Source organism: Harpia harpyja, chromosome 10 (genome assembly GCF_026419915.1).
Source record: "Harpia harpyja isolate bHarHar1 chromosome 10, bHarHar1 primary haplotype, whole genome shotgun sequence".
NCBI lineage: Eukaryota > Metazoa > Chordata > Aves > Accipitriformes > Accipitridae > Harpia > Harpia harpyja.
In genome coordinates this window covers 34,995,187-35,007,578 of record NC_068949.1, presented here as the reverse complement: position 1 = coordinate 35,007,578, position 12,392 = coordinate 34,995,187, and the positions used below count along the sequence as shown (strand labels likewise).

Genomic DNA, 12,392 nt, shown 5'->3' with positions numbered 1-12,392 from the left:
CTCCTGGTAATACCAAGAAGCTTTTTGGATGCCTGCTTGATTTGCTCGGCTCGCAGGCTCAAGGCCAAATTAATTACTGGATTTCCACCAGGAAATTTTTTTTTCTTCCTGTGACGGGCTTGAAGAAGCCACGGAGCTTTTCCTCTCCTGTTGTAGGACCAAGTATCGAAACTTACTCTCTTCTAAACTGCTTGGTGCTACTTTTTGCATGGTTCTAATTGTCACTTCAGGAGCCAGAGAGTACCGCGTTTGGTACTGTCAAGAGCAAAGACGTGAGGGAGGGTCTCCATCGGGCGCAGGCAGTCTCCGGCACCCTGTGGTCCCCTACAGCAGCGAGCGGTCAGGCGATCAGAAATGTGACATCATTCCTCTGGGAACGCTGCGCCTTGCCCGAAAGAGGAAGATTTCGCAGCCGTTAGCAGCTTCTGCTGATGCCAACCCTGTCGGGACAACCGCAGCGAGACCGTCCCGCCGAGCCTCAGCAGGGAGGGCCACGACCGTGCGCCCGAGGAGAGGCTGCTGACCCCTCCTTACGCGGGACTCGCGTACGGGGACAAGGGAACCCTCGGGCCCGAGGCCCGGCCGCCGGCGGGAGCGGTGCAGGCCGCACGGCGCGGTGCAGACGGCGCGGTGCAGACGGCGCGGTGCAGACGACGGCGCGGTGCAGGCCGCACGCCTCGGCGCCCGCCCAGGCTCGCGCTCGCGCTCCGGCCCCGCGCGCTGCCGCGCGCACGCGCGCTAGGCCTCCCCGGGCGAGCTCCCGCGCCGCGCTCGCGGCCTCGCGAGGCGGTCACGAGACCTCCGCGTCCCCCCCCCCTCCCCCGTCCCCCTGCACGTGACCCGAAGGCGGCGGGAGGCGGCCGCGTTGCTCGGCCGACCAGCACCGCGCCCCGGCAGCACGTGACCGGCGGGGCGCTCTCGCGAGCGCCGGCGCGCGCTGGGCCTTTGCCCCGCCCCTCCCCCCGGCTGCGGCGACGGAGACGGAAGCGGCCGCGGCCCGACGGGACCCGGAGTGGCGGACACCCCCCCCCCCCCTTCCCCCGGCCCGGCCCGGGCCCCGCACCCCCGCCGAGGTGAGAGCCGGCGGCTGCTCGCCGCCTCGCCGCCGCCGCCCCCCCCCCCCCCCCCCCCCCCCCCCGCGCCTCACGCCCGGCGGCCTCGTCCTTCCCGCTTGGAGGGAGCCCGGGCCTAGGCCTCGGCTTAGGCCTGAGCCGGGGCCTGTCCGCCTGCGCGGGCCCTTCCTCACGGGCCCGCCGTCCTCGCCGTTCCGCGAGTCGCTCGGCTCGGTCCGACAGGCAGCGGGTGGCCGTGGGGCGGTCGGCTCCCGGGAGGGGCCGGTCCCGGCTGCCGCGGGCGATCTCGCTGCTGTAACCGTGAAGACGGTGCCCGGTGGCAGGCAGCGGGGAGAAGCGGTAGTGCGTGGTAGTTTTCTAAAGACGCGGGTAATTTCGAGACTGCCTGAAGACCCCGCCGCTCGCCCGCTGTAAGTTAGGCATTTTCCCCGTGCAGGCACGTGTTTAAGCTTGCTTTTTTAGAAATTGCTTGGGAGTAGTTGAACGGCGTGAAAATTAAGGTGAGCGGCTACCTATAGTCACGTAGTGCCTTACTGAAACTTAGTCAGGTGTATTTTTAGTATTTTAGTAATACCTTTTCGTGTTACTTGTTTATCAGTTTCACTGTACTCGCACCGCAAGACGTGATTAAAAAGCAGCAAGCGTGTTGTTTTGATGTGTTACGTGTGTGTGTGTGTGTGTGTGTTTTTTTGCAGATGTCAGAAGACCTTGCCAAGCAGTTAGCTAGCTACAAAGCTCAGCTTCAGCAAGTTGAGGCTGCCCTATCTGGGAATGCAGAAAATGAAGATTTACTAAAACTGAAGAAGGACTTACAGGTGAGAACTTGAGGGTATGAGTAGCTGAAACTCCAGGGTCTTTAGCAGGTGTTTCATCTTTCCTAAATACTTGCGTTGCAACAAAAATATATGCTTGGTGGGTTTATTACTTTATTTTCACGTAATTTGATACAATTGTGGTGGGGTTGGTTTGAAAAAAAAAACCCAAAGCGTGGCCTATTTTAAACCTGTCTTGCAGATTAGTGAAAAAGATGTACTAATTGATATAGCAAACTCTTCTGCTAAAAACTTTAGTCAGAGTGATGAAAGATATGCCAGTGCTGTCTTTACTATCTCTTTCTTTATTTCTTTAGAGCATTTCTCAGAAAGTCATTACTTTTTGTTGCTTATACTATGCCGAAGCCTGATAGTTGGGCTTAACGTTATGCCTTTCTGCTTATTTTTGAGTTGTCAAATAATTTGATCCAGAATCTGTTTATTCATTGCACGCATTTGCAATGATAAAAGCTTTAGAATGTAGTTCTGTATTCCTTGTACATCTAAGCCTTGACTGTGTTAAGGTTTTTATATAAGAAAGGAAGAGTCGTGTTCTTCATTTGCCACCTGCAGTTTTTTTAAACACTTGAGAGCATACCGCATTCTTGAGAGCTAAAAACCATTTCTGGTCCTTAGGGTATTGTTCAGTTACAGGAAGACCACCAGCCTAACTTTTAAGTTGATAGTGGTCTTTTAGCTTCTCATGCGTATAAAGACACATTGGCATATAAAAAACCCAGCAGTACTGTTAAAATTTGTCATGAGAGTGCAAGATGCTCCTTCATTTCTGTTGTGGATTGCTTTAGCCATCAGATCTAAAAATACATAAGTCTACTCAGTACAAGATTCAGTGACCACTATTCTGTATGGAAATAACAGTGATAAAAACGATGCTTCAACCAAAATACAAGTAGTGCCTCAAATCAGTGATCTGTAGAATTCCTTTTAAATTACAAAGGCTTTGTGCCCACAAAGCACTTTATAGATCATCTTAATGTCCTTTGTTGTACACTGTTAAAAGCATGTGTATATTTTTATATTTTTAAAATGCACAGCAAAACCCATATGGGATGATATTTCCGATACCAACACGACCTCGGCTTTGATATGCAGAGATCATTGATGTGAAAGGACAACTTGCAAACTTTTTTATAAAAGCTTTCTGCACAGAATGGGGAAGATCTTTACACTTTCGTCCCCAAAAGGTTTGCTATCCATATGTTCCACCTTGAAAATGACATAATGTTTTGCAGACTTAATATATGCCAATCAAACGATTGTAGAAATGGGTTTGATGCTTCAGTGTCCCAACTAAACAGCTTTTTGCCTGTTCAGAAAGATTGTTACTATGTAATTGAAACATTTTTTTTCTGTTATAGTGATGCACTAGTGCATTTTGTATACTTAGCTTATTCCTGAGTAACAAGATTAAAATAAATATTAAAAGAAATTTTTATAAATACTTAGCTTTTCATTTTTTGTTTCACTGAAGCACTTCTAGGACAGTGTCTGTGCACCCAAGAACCAAACTTAACTTTTGTATCAAGTAGAATTGATGGCAGCTGTCATCTTCTGTAATTGGAGATGATACCTGTGGGCGTTGTGTTCTGGAGTGTAGAGCTCTGTCTGGCTTTGTAAAGACCAGTTGGTCAGGAAGAATCCTGGCAAACTAACTAGTATTCTCTGCGGGTCACACCTTTGTGTCACGGGGAAGTGGCAGCAAGCCATATTGTTCAACCCATTTGGCTGTACTGAGCTGCTGTGGTAGCCTAACTCATGCTCAGAAATTTTCTTTGAATGAGCGATTCTGTTAAAGATTTTAGAACTGTTATGGGTTGCAATAAAATTAATGTTTCTATCTTGTGTGCTTAGCACTATGATAGGTGGTATCAGATGAAAATTTTTACCAAACGGTTGCTGTTTATAGCCTGGTGTGTAAGTGACTTTGTCAAATTCAAAGAATCCTTGGTAGACGAGTCTGAAACTATTCACATTTGAGTTCTACAATAAGCCATCTATGAATGTGGCAAGAATAAGTCAACAGTTTCATATTGCTGGTAGTTTACAGAGCTGAAACACTCACTTGCAGGTAGCTTATGCCTGACGTATTGTATTCGACCTGCTGAGATAAGATACCTATTTCAAACCATGATGCCTCTTGGATTTGCAGAATACAGTTGTGTTGAGGAATAGTTTGGGATTTTGCATCCAGGAGGGAAAATTAGGCTAATGCTGTATGTTCTGCAGAGTGCTCTCAAATTAGGTAATTTGATAATCAAAATCTGTTCTGGTTCAGCCGTAGTATTACGGAAAATGAAGACCAAAGTAGTAGAAGTAATTGTAAGCATTTTTCTGTGCTTACAGTTGCTGCTGATCATGCTTACTGTTGCACTTATTAACTAGCAGCTCCTCTAAAACAAAGGGCAGAACTTTTATTAGGAAGGTTGTTGAAAGTTCAGACGTTAACAGCTGCAACAGAAACAAACTGTTAGGCCATTCATGCCAGTTGTACAGTTTATCAGATAAAAATGCATGTAAGTTTATATTGTATTAACTTATTATTTGGGAACTGTTTACGATCCTTCAGGTTCTTGAGGAATGAAGAACAGCTTCTTTACTGTGTTTTCCTGAGCTAGTCTTTGTATGCCCGTAGCTGAACTAGGATGTGAAACTGGGAGGAAAGCTCAAGCTCCACTGAGCCTCAGTTGAACATTGTTTACCTGTAACCCTCCCCTAATTGAAATATTTATTGTTAGCTAGGAGAGTGACAATGGTTCATGCTGAGATGCTCAAAGAACTGAAGAATTTTCCTTCTTTAAGGACTGCAGAGTTGCTTTGACTTATATGGAAAGTTTAAATTTTAGGTGCTGGTTCCTTTGACTTTTAAGGCTAGTGAAAACCAGTGGTCTTGATTATACAGAGTAAGAATATAATATTGACAGGAAGTTGGGGAGGGGCTTTTGCATGCCCCTGTCTGTGAATGAATAATATTTAAAGAAACTCTAAAAAATTTGTTACTTTGTTATTTGTCTTGCTGGATTAGCAAGGGAAGGCCTGACCTGAAATCTTAAAGGTCAGGGAATTTAGAGAAAAACAAACACTTACATCAAAATGACTTAAGGAAATAAATTTTTTTAGTATGCACCTGAATGCTTTCTATAAATGAGAGGGCTTTACAGAGTGGCAGTCGTGGAAGGTACTCTTCCACCCTGGCTCTGGGGCTTCAGTTCAGCCAATCAATGTATTTTTGAGTAAACTGAAAAATGTTTCATCCCTTAGAAATGCTGTAATTAGACTTGTAGTTGTTGTGTGTTTTAGAGATTACTATGTATAATATAGCCAGCCAGTCCCAAAGGGGGGGGTGTGGAAGAAACAGCCAGCTACAGAGAGAACAGAAGCGTTACATCCTTTCATGTTTTGTCTTCAGAGCACTGTCCTGTTGAATACTTGCTCTGCCACATGTTGTGTGATTTTTTTTTTTTTTTTTTTTTTTTTTTGTTCAGTAACCAACATCACGTGCAGCCATGTGTCCAGAGTCACACTGTTGATTTTTGGGGGTTTTTTTTGAGACTGTCTAGCTGTGTCTTCTATGCCTATGGACAAACAATTCATCTAGAAAGAAATGCTATAAAAATGATAGGCTACTTTTTGAAATTTTGAGGAGGGCATGGGGAACCTTACTGCAATACAGTGAGGACCGTACATCTTTTTATCTACGTTGGCAATGAGTGAGTTTAGTTAAATGATTAAAAAAACAAAACAAACTTAGTCCACTTTACATCAGCTACGAATTTAATACAGTAACTTCAAAAAAACCAAACGAGTAAACTTGAGGTAAAAATATGCATGGTAACAGAGTTTGAAAAATTATTCTTTGTGGGTTTTCTGTCTTTTATAGGAAGTCATAGAATTAACCAAAGACCTCCTTTCAACACAACCTTCGGAAACTCTTGCAAGTTCTGACAGTTCTGCTTCTGCTCTGCCAAGTCACTCCTGGAAGGTTGGGGATAGGTGTATGGCGATATGGAGTGAGGATGGACAGTAAGTGTAGAAAACTTCTCTAACAGTTACATGAAATAGTTCAATGGTAAGAGACTTTCATTCAGTTTGAACTGCCCCTAGGGTGACTAAAAGCAAAAAGAAATTGGGAAATAAATATGATATTAGGTATTCTTGTACTGTCTTTATTACAGGTCTGTATTTTAGATAAGAAGCAAAGAGATGTGGGGTCATTTTCTAGAAATGCCCTGTTTGTCACTAACCTTATAAAAGTAGGGTAGCTTTGGTAAATTACCATTTGCTAATGTAATAAATGGCAGGCTTTCATGAATTGATTTGTCAGAGCAGTCTTTCATAAAGGTTTCAGGATGTATAATTCATAATTTGTCATTGCATTCATATATATGTAATTGATTGCTATCAAGAAAAATCCTTGCTGTATCTCAGTTTGTGCCTCTAATTGGAAATGAATTTTTAATTGGAAATGCTGGGTTTTGGCCTTGAAATAACTAGCTGTGTAATGTTACCTATAGAATTAATCAACCTTTTGGATTTAGTCTCCATTACATTAGCCTGTGAAGTTCTGGGAACCCAGGCAGTTCATTCTGACCTCATAATCTTTGAAATAAACATTCTAAAATTACTTTCCATACTGCAAAAATATATAATTGTTGCAGCTTCTTAAAAAATTAGTATTTATGCAGGACTAATATCCCAATCATTACCACTTACAGAGAAGCTCTTTTGTTCAACAAATGTGGTTCTATTAACAATGTAGTAACCACATAGAGATTTTGGTATAGTTACTGATGTCTCAATACCTGATGCCAGGTAGAAAACAAACCTAAAAGTGAACAGTGTTTCTGTCACAGATTATTATTGAGTAAAATCTTTCTGTGTAAGAACTTCAAAATTGAATCTTACTGTCTTAGGTCACCATTGGGTCATTCTTCTTGCTCTGATCACTGGGTTAGAGGATCAGACCTTGGGGAAGAATGTGCCAGAGTGTCTGCTGAAGTGGATCTTACTGGACTTGTATTGCTTTTTTTTTTGTAACGCCCTGCTTCTGTTGCAACATTTCTTAAGTGACCAGTGTTTCACGAAGAGCTAGCCAGAGATTAATACTCTTTACTTCATGCAGTTTGGGTTTACATGTATTTTCACCTAGCTCAACTCAGGATGATGTTGGCCCACTAAAATTGCAAGAAATTGATTTAGTAAATGTTAACTGGAATATTGGCTGTGAAACATCTCATTTTATTCCTCTATTTGCTTTAGATGTATCCTGAATTTAGACTCAATTATTTTAAATATTTTTGGAAATGCCACTTGTCTTTTTTTCCTCTTTCCCATTATGAGGTCAGTTTGACCAAAATGTTTCATACACATAAGTATGAAATGGACTGATTTTTGCTAAAATTTCAAAATCACTATTTTAAATCAATAAGAAAACTTTTAAGTTTTGTAAGTGTTGAAGGGGGAATATTTTGAAAGCTTCAATTTTTCTTAATTCTTTTTCATATGGAGAAAAATGGAACCAAAGGTTTGCTCTTGTGAGCTGATGTTTTCCAAAATGCCTCAGTGAATTCCCTGAAAGCTGTGTTCTGTATTTTGTTGGGTCTTTTTTTTTTTTTTTTTCAGTCCCATGACCTGCCAGAACTAGAACCAAATCAGGATATCTGATTAGATTGGCCCCAGCATTAATCATTAGTTTTGATAACTGTGAGGCCATTGCTTCTTGATGCTAAAGGTCAAGTACAGCAGATTCCAGTCACTGTACTTGTGTTCCTTTGACTTTAATAAAATAATCTCGTAGTTAGATTTGTGTATTGTCCCTGAAAATGAAGGCCGATATTTGCAAATTTTTTACTTAATGCCATTAGCTGGCTGAGAGTGTAGGTGTTGAAGGGCTGAGTATTAAAGCTTTACTCACATGCTTACAGCCATGATATCTTTACAGGTGTTATGAAGCTGAGATTGAAGAAATAGATGAGGAGAATGGAACAGCTGCGGTCACGTTTGCTGGATATGGCAATGCTGAAGTTACACCTCTGTTCAACCTCAAGCCTGTGGAAGAGGGAAGAAAAGCAAAAGAGGACAGTGGCAACAAACCCATGTCCAAGTAAGTAATATACAGGCAGAAGTCTGAAAGCTGCTTTGTTTTTGGTGGGGTTTTTTTGGTTTTTTTTTGTTTGTTCCCCCCCCCCCCCCCAAGGTGTAAAAATTGGTTAATGAAACAATATCTCCTTTTTGAAATTTTACACCTCTTTAATATCTCCATGTTTGCTTGAGAAAGGATCTTAAATCCATCTAGCATATGTTTGGTACGTTGTTGTGGCTGGTATCATGTGTCTTCTGTATCCTGGTAAGACAACATGATAGACTTTGTTTTTACCCAGATTATGCTATCTCAAGATATCAAGTGTGTAAGTGGTAGATTGAAAAAAAGTTAGTACTTTTTCACTGACAGCAGAGAGCCTACAAGTTTCAGTCCAGATCTAGCGCAGGCAGTTCTCAGAGCTGTGATTTGGCTAACAAGTATACTCACTAGTACGAAGGACTTCTGCTTCTGCCCCATCCCTGTGTTGGGATAGCTGTCTTGACCCTACCACTGAGGAGATGTGCTTTACTCAGTATCCTGCTGTGTCTAACATAGAAAAGTATTTTTAAGGGCTGAAAACTTTTTTTTTTTGGAGGGGGCGGGGAAGGTGGTACAGTTTCAGAGTCTGTTACAGGCAATGATCCCTCCCCCCCCTACGGGATCATTCTGAAGGGTGCTGCATTGTGGCATAGATCGACTCTGTGAACTTCCTTTATTGAAGTACCTTATCTTTGTTCTTTTCCTTCCATCCCTGTCCAATACTTGGTAGCGTGAGAGTCCTGCATATTCCAGAAAAGTTTGGGCTTTTCACTCGAATGGGTTATTTAAATTTTCCAAATGCTAGATGTTTCTGAAGTGCAGAAGTGCTGATAGGTACATTTTCAGTTTCAGAGATGAATTGCACACAATCCCCTGAGTCGCTGCGTTTGGTCTGGTCTTAATCAGGTGGGGTGGTTGTTCTTACACCCACATATATAAGTAAGCAATGTAACGCTTATGCATGGAAAGACTTGTCTGGGGTTTTTTTTTCTATAAGTGGAGAATATTTACAAGCTTTGTTTTCTGTCATTTACTTATGGAAAACTATTGTGCATGTCTGTCTTACAGGGCTTTTAGTTTCTTACAGGAAAAGGCACAAACATAAAATGTCTTTTTTCCTTCTCTCCAGAAAAGAGATGATAGCCCAGCAACGAGAGTATAAAAAGAAGAAGGCTTTGAAAAAAGCTCAGAGAATTAAAGAACTGGAACAGGAACGAGAGGACCAGAAAGTCAAGTGGCAACAGTTTAACAACAGAGCCTATTCTAAAAACAAAAAAGGCCAGGTTTGTTTGGTTTTGTTAGTATGTGAATAACAACAGGGCATAGAATCCTGTGCAGTACTTTGGGAGAGAGGAGTAAGTGGTTTTTGAAGGGATTTAAAGGGGATTCTGAAGTGTGTGGTTTGGTATTTTGTACACTTAAAAGGCCTGGTTTTGTACCGGATGGCTTTGGAGGCTTTTAAGAGGCTGAGCTTGCACTTAGCTTGGAGAGGTGGGCTCACTGTCAGTTGCCAGCTGGTGTTTGTTGGAGCTTAGAACCTGAGGGCCTGTCTAAACCTCCAGCCTAACTTCTTGCTGTGTTTATGACCTGGCAGATGCAGCACTAAGTAATTGCCCTGGAAGAGCAAGCATTGAGCAAAAAAGGTAGCAAGGACGTTTTAAAGCCTTATTTCATTTTTATCATGGCTTGACCAAGAGCTGACAGATGTAGTGGTAAAGCTTTAGTCTTCCTTACGAACAATTACTAGAGATCAGTTTATGAGAGGGGTGAGTTTTATTCATTATCGGCCTGACCCAAGGTCCCGAGTACCAGGATCACATCCTGTACTTAGGTGCCAGGAAATTCCCAGTTCTGTTGTCTCACCTCCCGATAGTGTGCCACAGACGAGCTAGCCTTTAGAAAGTATGCCTGTCTATAGAGTAAGAAGTTGAGAATATTGAAACACTTCAAATGGTAATGATTGCTTGTTTTTTTAAGAGCCAGTTAGTAATTATTCAGAAATGGTGTTTTCTGTTTCATTTGCAGGTAAAGAGGAGTATTTTTGCTTCCCCCGAGAGCGTAACTGGCAAGGTTGGAGTTGGAACATGTGGAATTGCAGACAAACCTATGACACAATATCAAGATACCTCTAAATACAATGTCAGGCATTTGATGCCTCAGTAACGGGGGAAAAATGTGGAACTTCATCTCTGCAGGGCTTTACACTTATCTTTTTATCATTATATTTTTCTAAAAGTAAATTATTTGTTGGCACATAGCGAGTAGTCCATTTTGTCACCATCACTTTGGCTTCAGCTGATACGAGCCTTAAATCTCCAGCTATTGATTTGAGCCCCCTAATCATTAAACTTTTTGTAGTTGCATTAAAATACATTCTGCAGGTAAATGCTTTCATGAACTGCTGTTACCTGTTACTCTGAAAGCAGTAGTTATCTGCAGCTTTGATCTCGGAATCTTTCCTTCATACTAGTAGTGAAGTCTTTTTTTTTTTCCTTAAGAAAGTGGTGGTATAAAAATGGCACCTTAACAGCTTCCCTTGTTTCTGTAGTCACAGTGCTGTCTGCTGTCTCAGCAGCACTACAGAGCTGCTGCAGCTCTGGGAGAGAGAGCTAGATTCTGTCTTGGCTTATATGTCACGTGGAATTGCTAAGGAAGTTCTAAATTACTCCCTTACAAATCCACTGAAGATTGATTTGTACAGCTGTAAATGAGGGCAGAACAGGGCCGATAGGATCTTTACTACTAATGATGATTCATGTGCTAGAAACAATAAATCTGACTAATTCTAGTCTGAATTGCCTGTGCTAGAAGTTAGGCAGGGGAAGTAATTATTTTTTTTTTTTTTTTAAATACTCATCAAATTCTCATAGGAGGTTATTGAGATGTAACCAGAAAACCATAGGACAAGGTATTTAGACTCCAATTTCAAAGTAGAGAACAAAGTACTTACTTACTTAAAAATACCCACCCCTCCCCAAGGATCAGAGAGTTGGAGAACATAAATGGTTGTGCTTTGGAAAGGAGCCATCATCTCCCATCTTGTAGACCTTGTAGAGTTGATGGTATGGCCACAGACCTGGAATATACAGTAACAGCTTCTGTCTGGGCCTCCTCCATCTAGTCAAGTAGAACCGCAGTGCAGCAGATATGAATGGCTAGATCCCACTTAGCTGTGAGTGAGTAAAGGTTAGTCTGAAGTTTCTGTCCTTAAATAATTGACTGGCCCCTCATGTTCATTGTAATGTCAGCTGTATCACAGTGCTGCTGAGCCCCTTCAATTTTATTCAGGAAACCATGTGTAAAAGCTCTTGCTTTCTTGTATTTTATATGTGATTTGTTTTCCTCTGTTACTTGTCTCACTTACGGTAGTGGTGCCATCTCTGAACCCGTAATGTGTTTAAAGAAGTTAATGGGTAGCCCTGTATACAATGTAGATATTATTTTTGTAAAATCTAGGGCTGAGTTAATGGACAAGACTACATCAGCTATTTCCCCCGTTAAATAATTAAAGGGTGTTTCTTGTCCATTAACCCTGACCATTATTTCCCTGTATATTATGTTAATGTAGCTCATTTTGTAATTTGTTAACTAGATCAGGTCACGTCAGCAATTGGTGATGCACTGATTGGTGGAAATGTCCATCAGTTACCTGAGTCACAACTCAAGCTAAACTCTACAACTGGTAGTTTAGAATCCATACATAGAAAAAGGTTCTCCCTATAATGGGAGAAGGTGATTTTTATGAATACAAAAAGTGTGTTAATTTCAGTTTTGTATGTTTAACTTTTATTAAATAAAGTGTTTAAAATCTGCTGGATATATATTTGACAAAGTGAAAATATACATGGTGGGGGGAAAGTGGGAAGTACAGAATCTGCTGGACAGAATGCAACACACAGGTGAATTGAGTCACTGCAAGATGAAGTACATTTTGCTTAATTCCTCATCTTCACTGGTAGCAGGGGCTTAAATTTTCTTTTGCATAGAGAAGTTCTTAAGAGTAAAATAATCTGACCCCACTGCTTTTTAGACAGGGAGTTTGCATTACAGCCTGCACCCTACAGAGACAAGTCTCAGCACTGACAGTAAATAGGTGACAGCTGATAAACAGACAGCCATGTGCTGAGGAGGGTCACCTGTTGTCTTTCACAGATGGCTGTGATACATATTGCTGTATCACTTTCATTACCTGAAAGGAGCATCTTGAAGTTAGAACTGAAACACACTAAAGCAGACAGAACTGGAGTTTTCAGGAAGCCATGTGAGCATTTCCTTAACTCTACCTGTTCTTTAAAATAAAAAAAAAAGGTCTTTGGAGAAAGAGATTTAATCCATACCTGCCATGTACTACATGTGCTCATCTTTTGA

The 12,392-nt window shown here is 41.9% G+C and overlaps 1 protein-coding gene across 3 annotated transcripts; it reads left to right on the top strand.

Annotated features, from left to right (window-relative positions):
- Nucleotides 1-949: 949 nt before the first annotated feature.
- On the top strand, nt 950-11,841 carry SMNDC1 (survival motor neuron domain containing 1). 3 transcript variants are annotated; one of them, XM_052799995.1, is made up of 6 exons: nt 950-1,073; nt 1,769-1,888; nt 5,784-5,926; nt 7,845-8,006; nt 9,154-9,307; nt 10,050-11,841. In XM_052799995.1, the coding sequence occupies exons 2-6, from the start codon at nt 1,769-1,771 to the stop codon at nt 10,185-10,187; spliced, it is 717 nt and encodes a 238-aa protein (XP_052655955.1). In that variant the 5' UTR covers nt 950-1,073; the 3' UTR covers nt 10,188-11,841. The 3 variants fall into 3 exon arrangements, with proteins under 3 accessions (XP_052655955.1, XP_052655957.1, XP_052655956.1); XM_052799997.1 differs by lacking the exon at nt 950-1,073 and adding an exon at nt 1,284-1,483; XM_052799996.1 differs by lacking the exon at nt 950-1,073 and adding an exon at nt 1,284-1,573.
- Nucleotides 11,842-12,392: the final 551 nt, after the last annotated feature.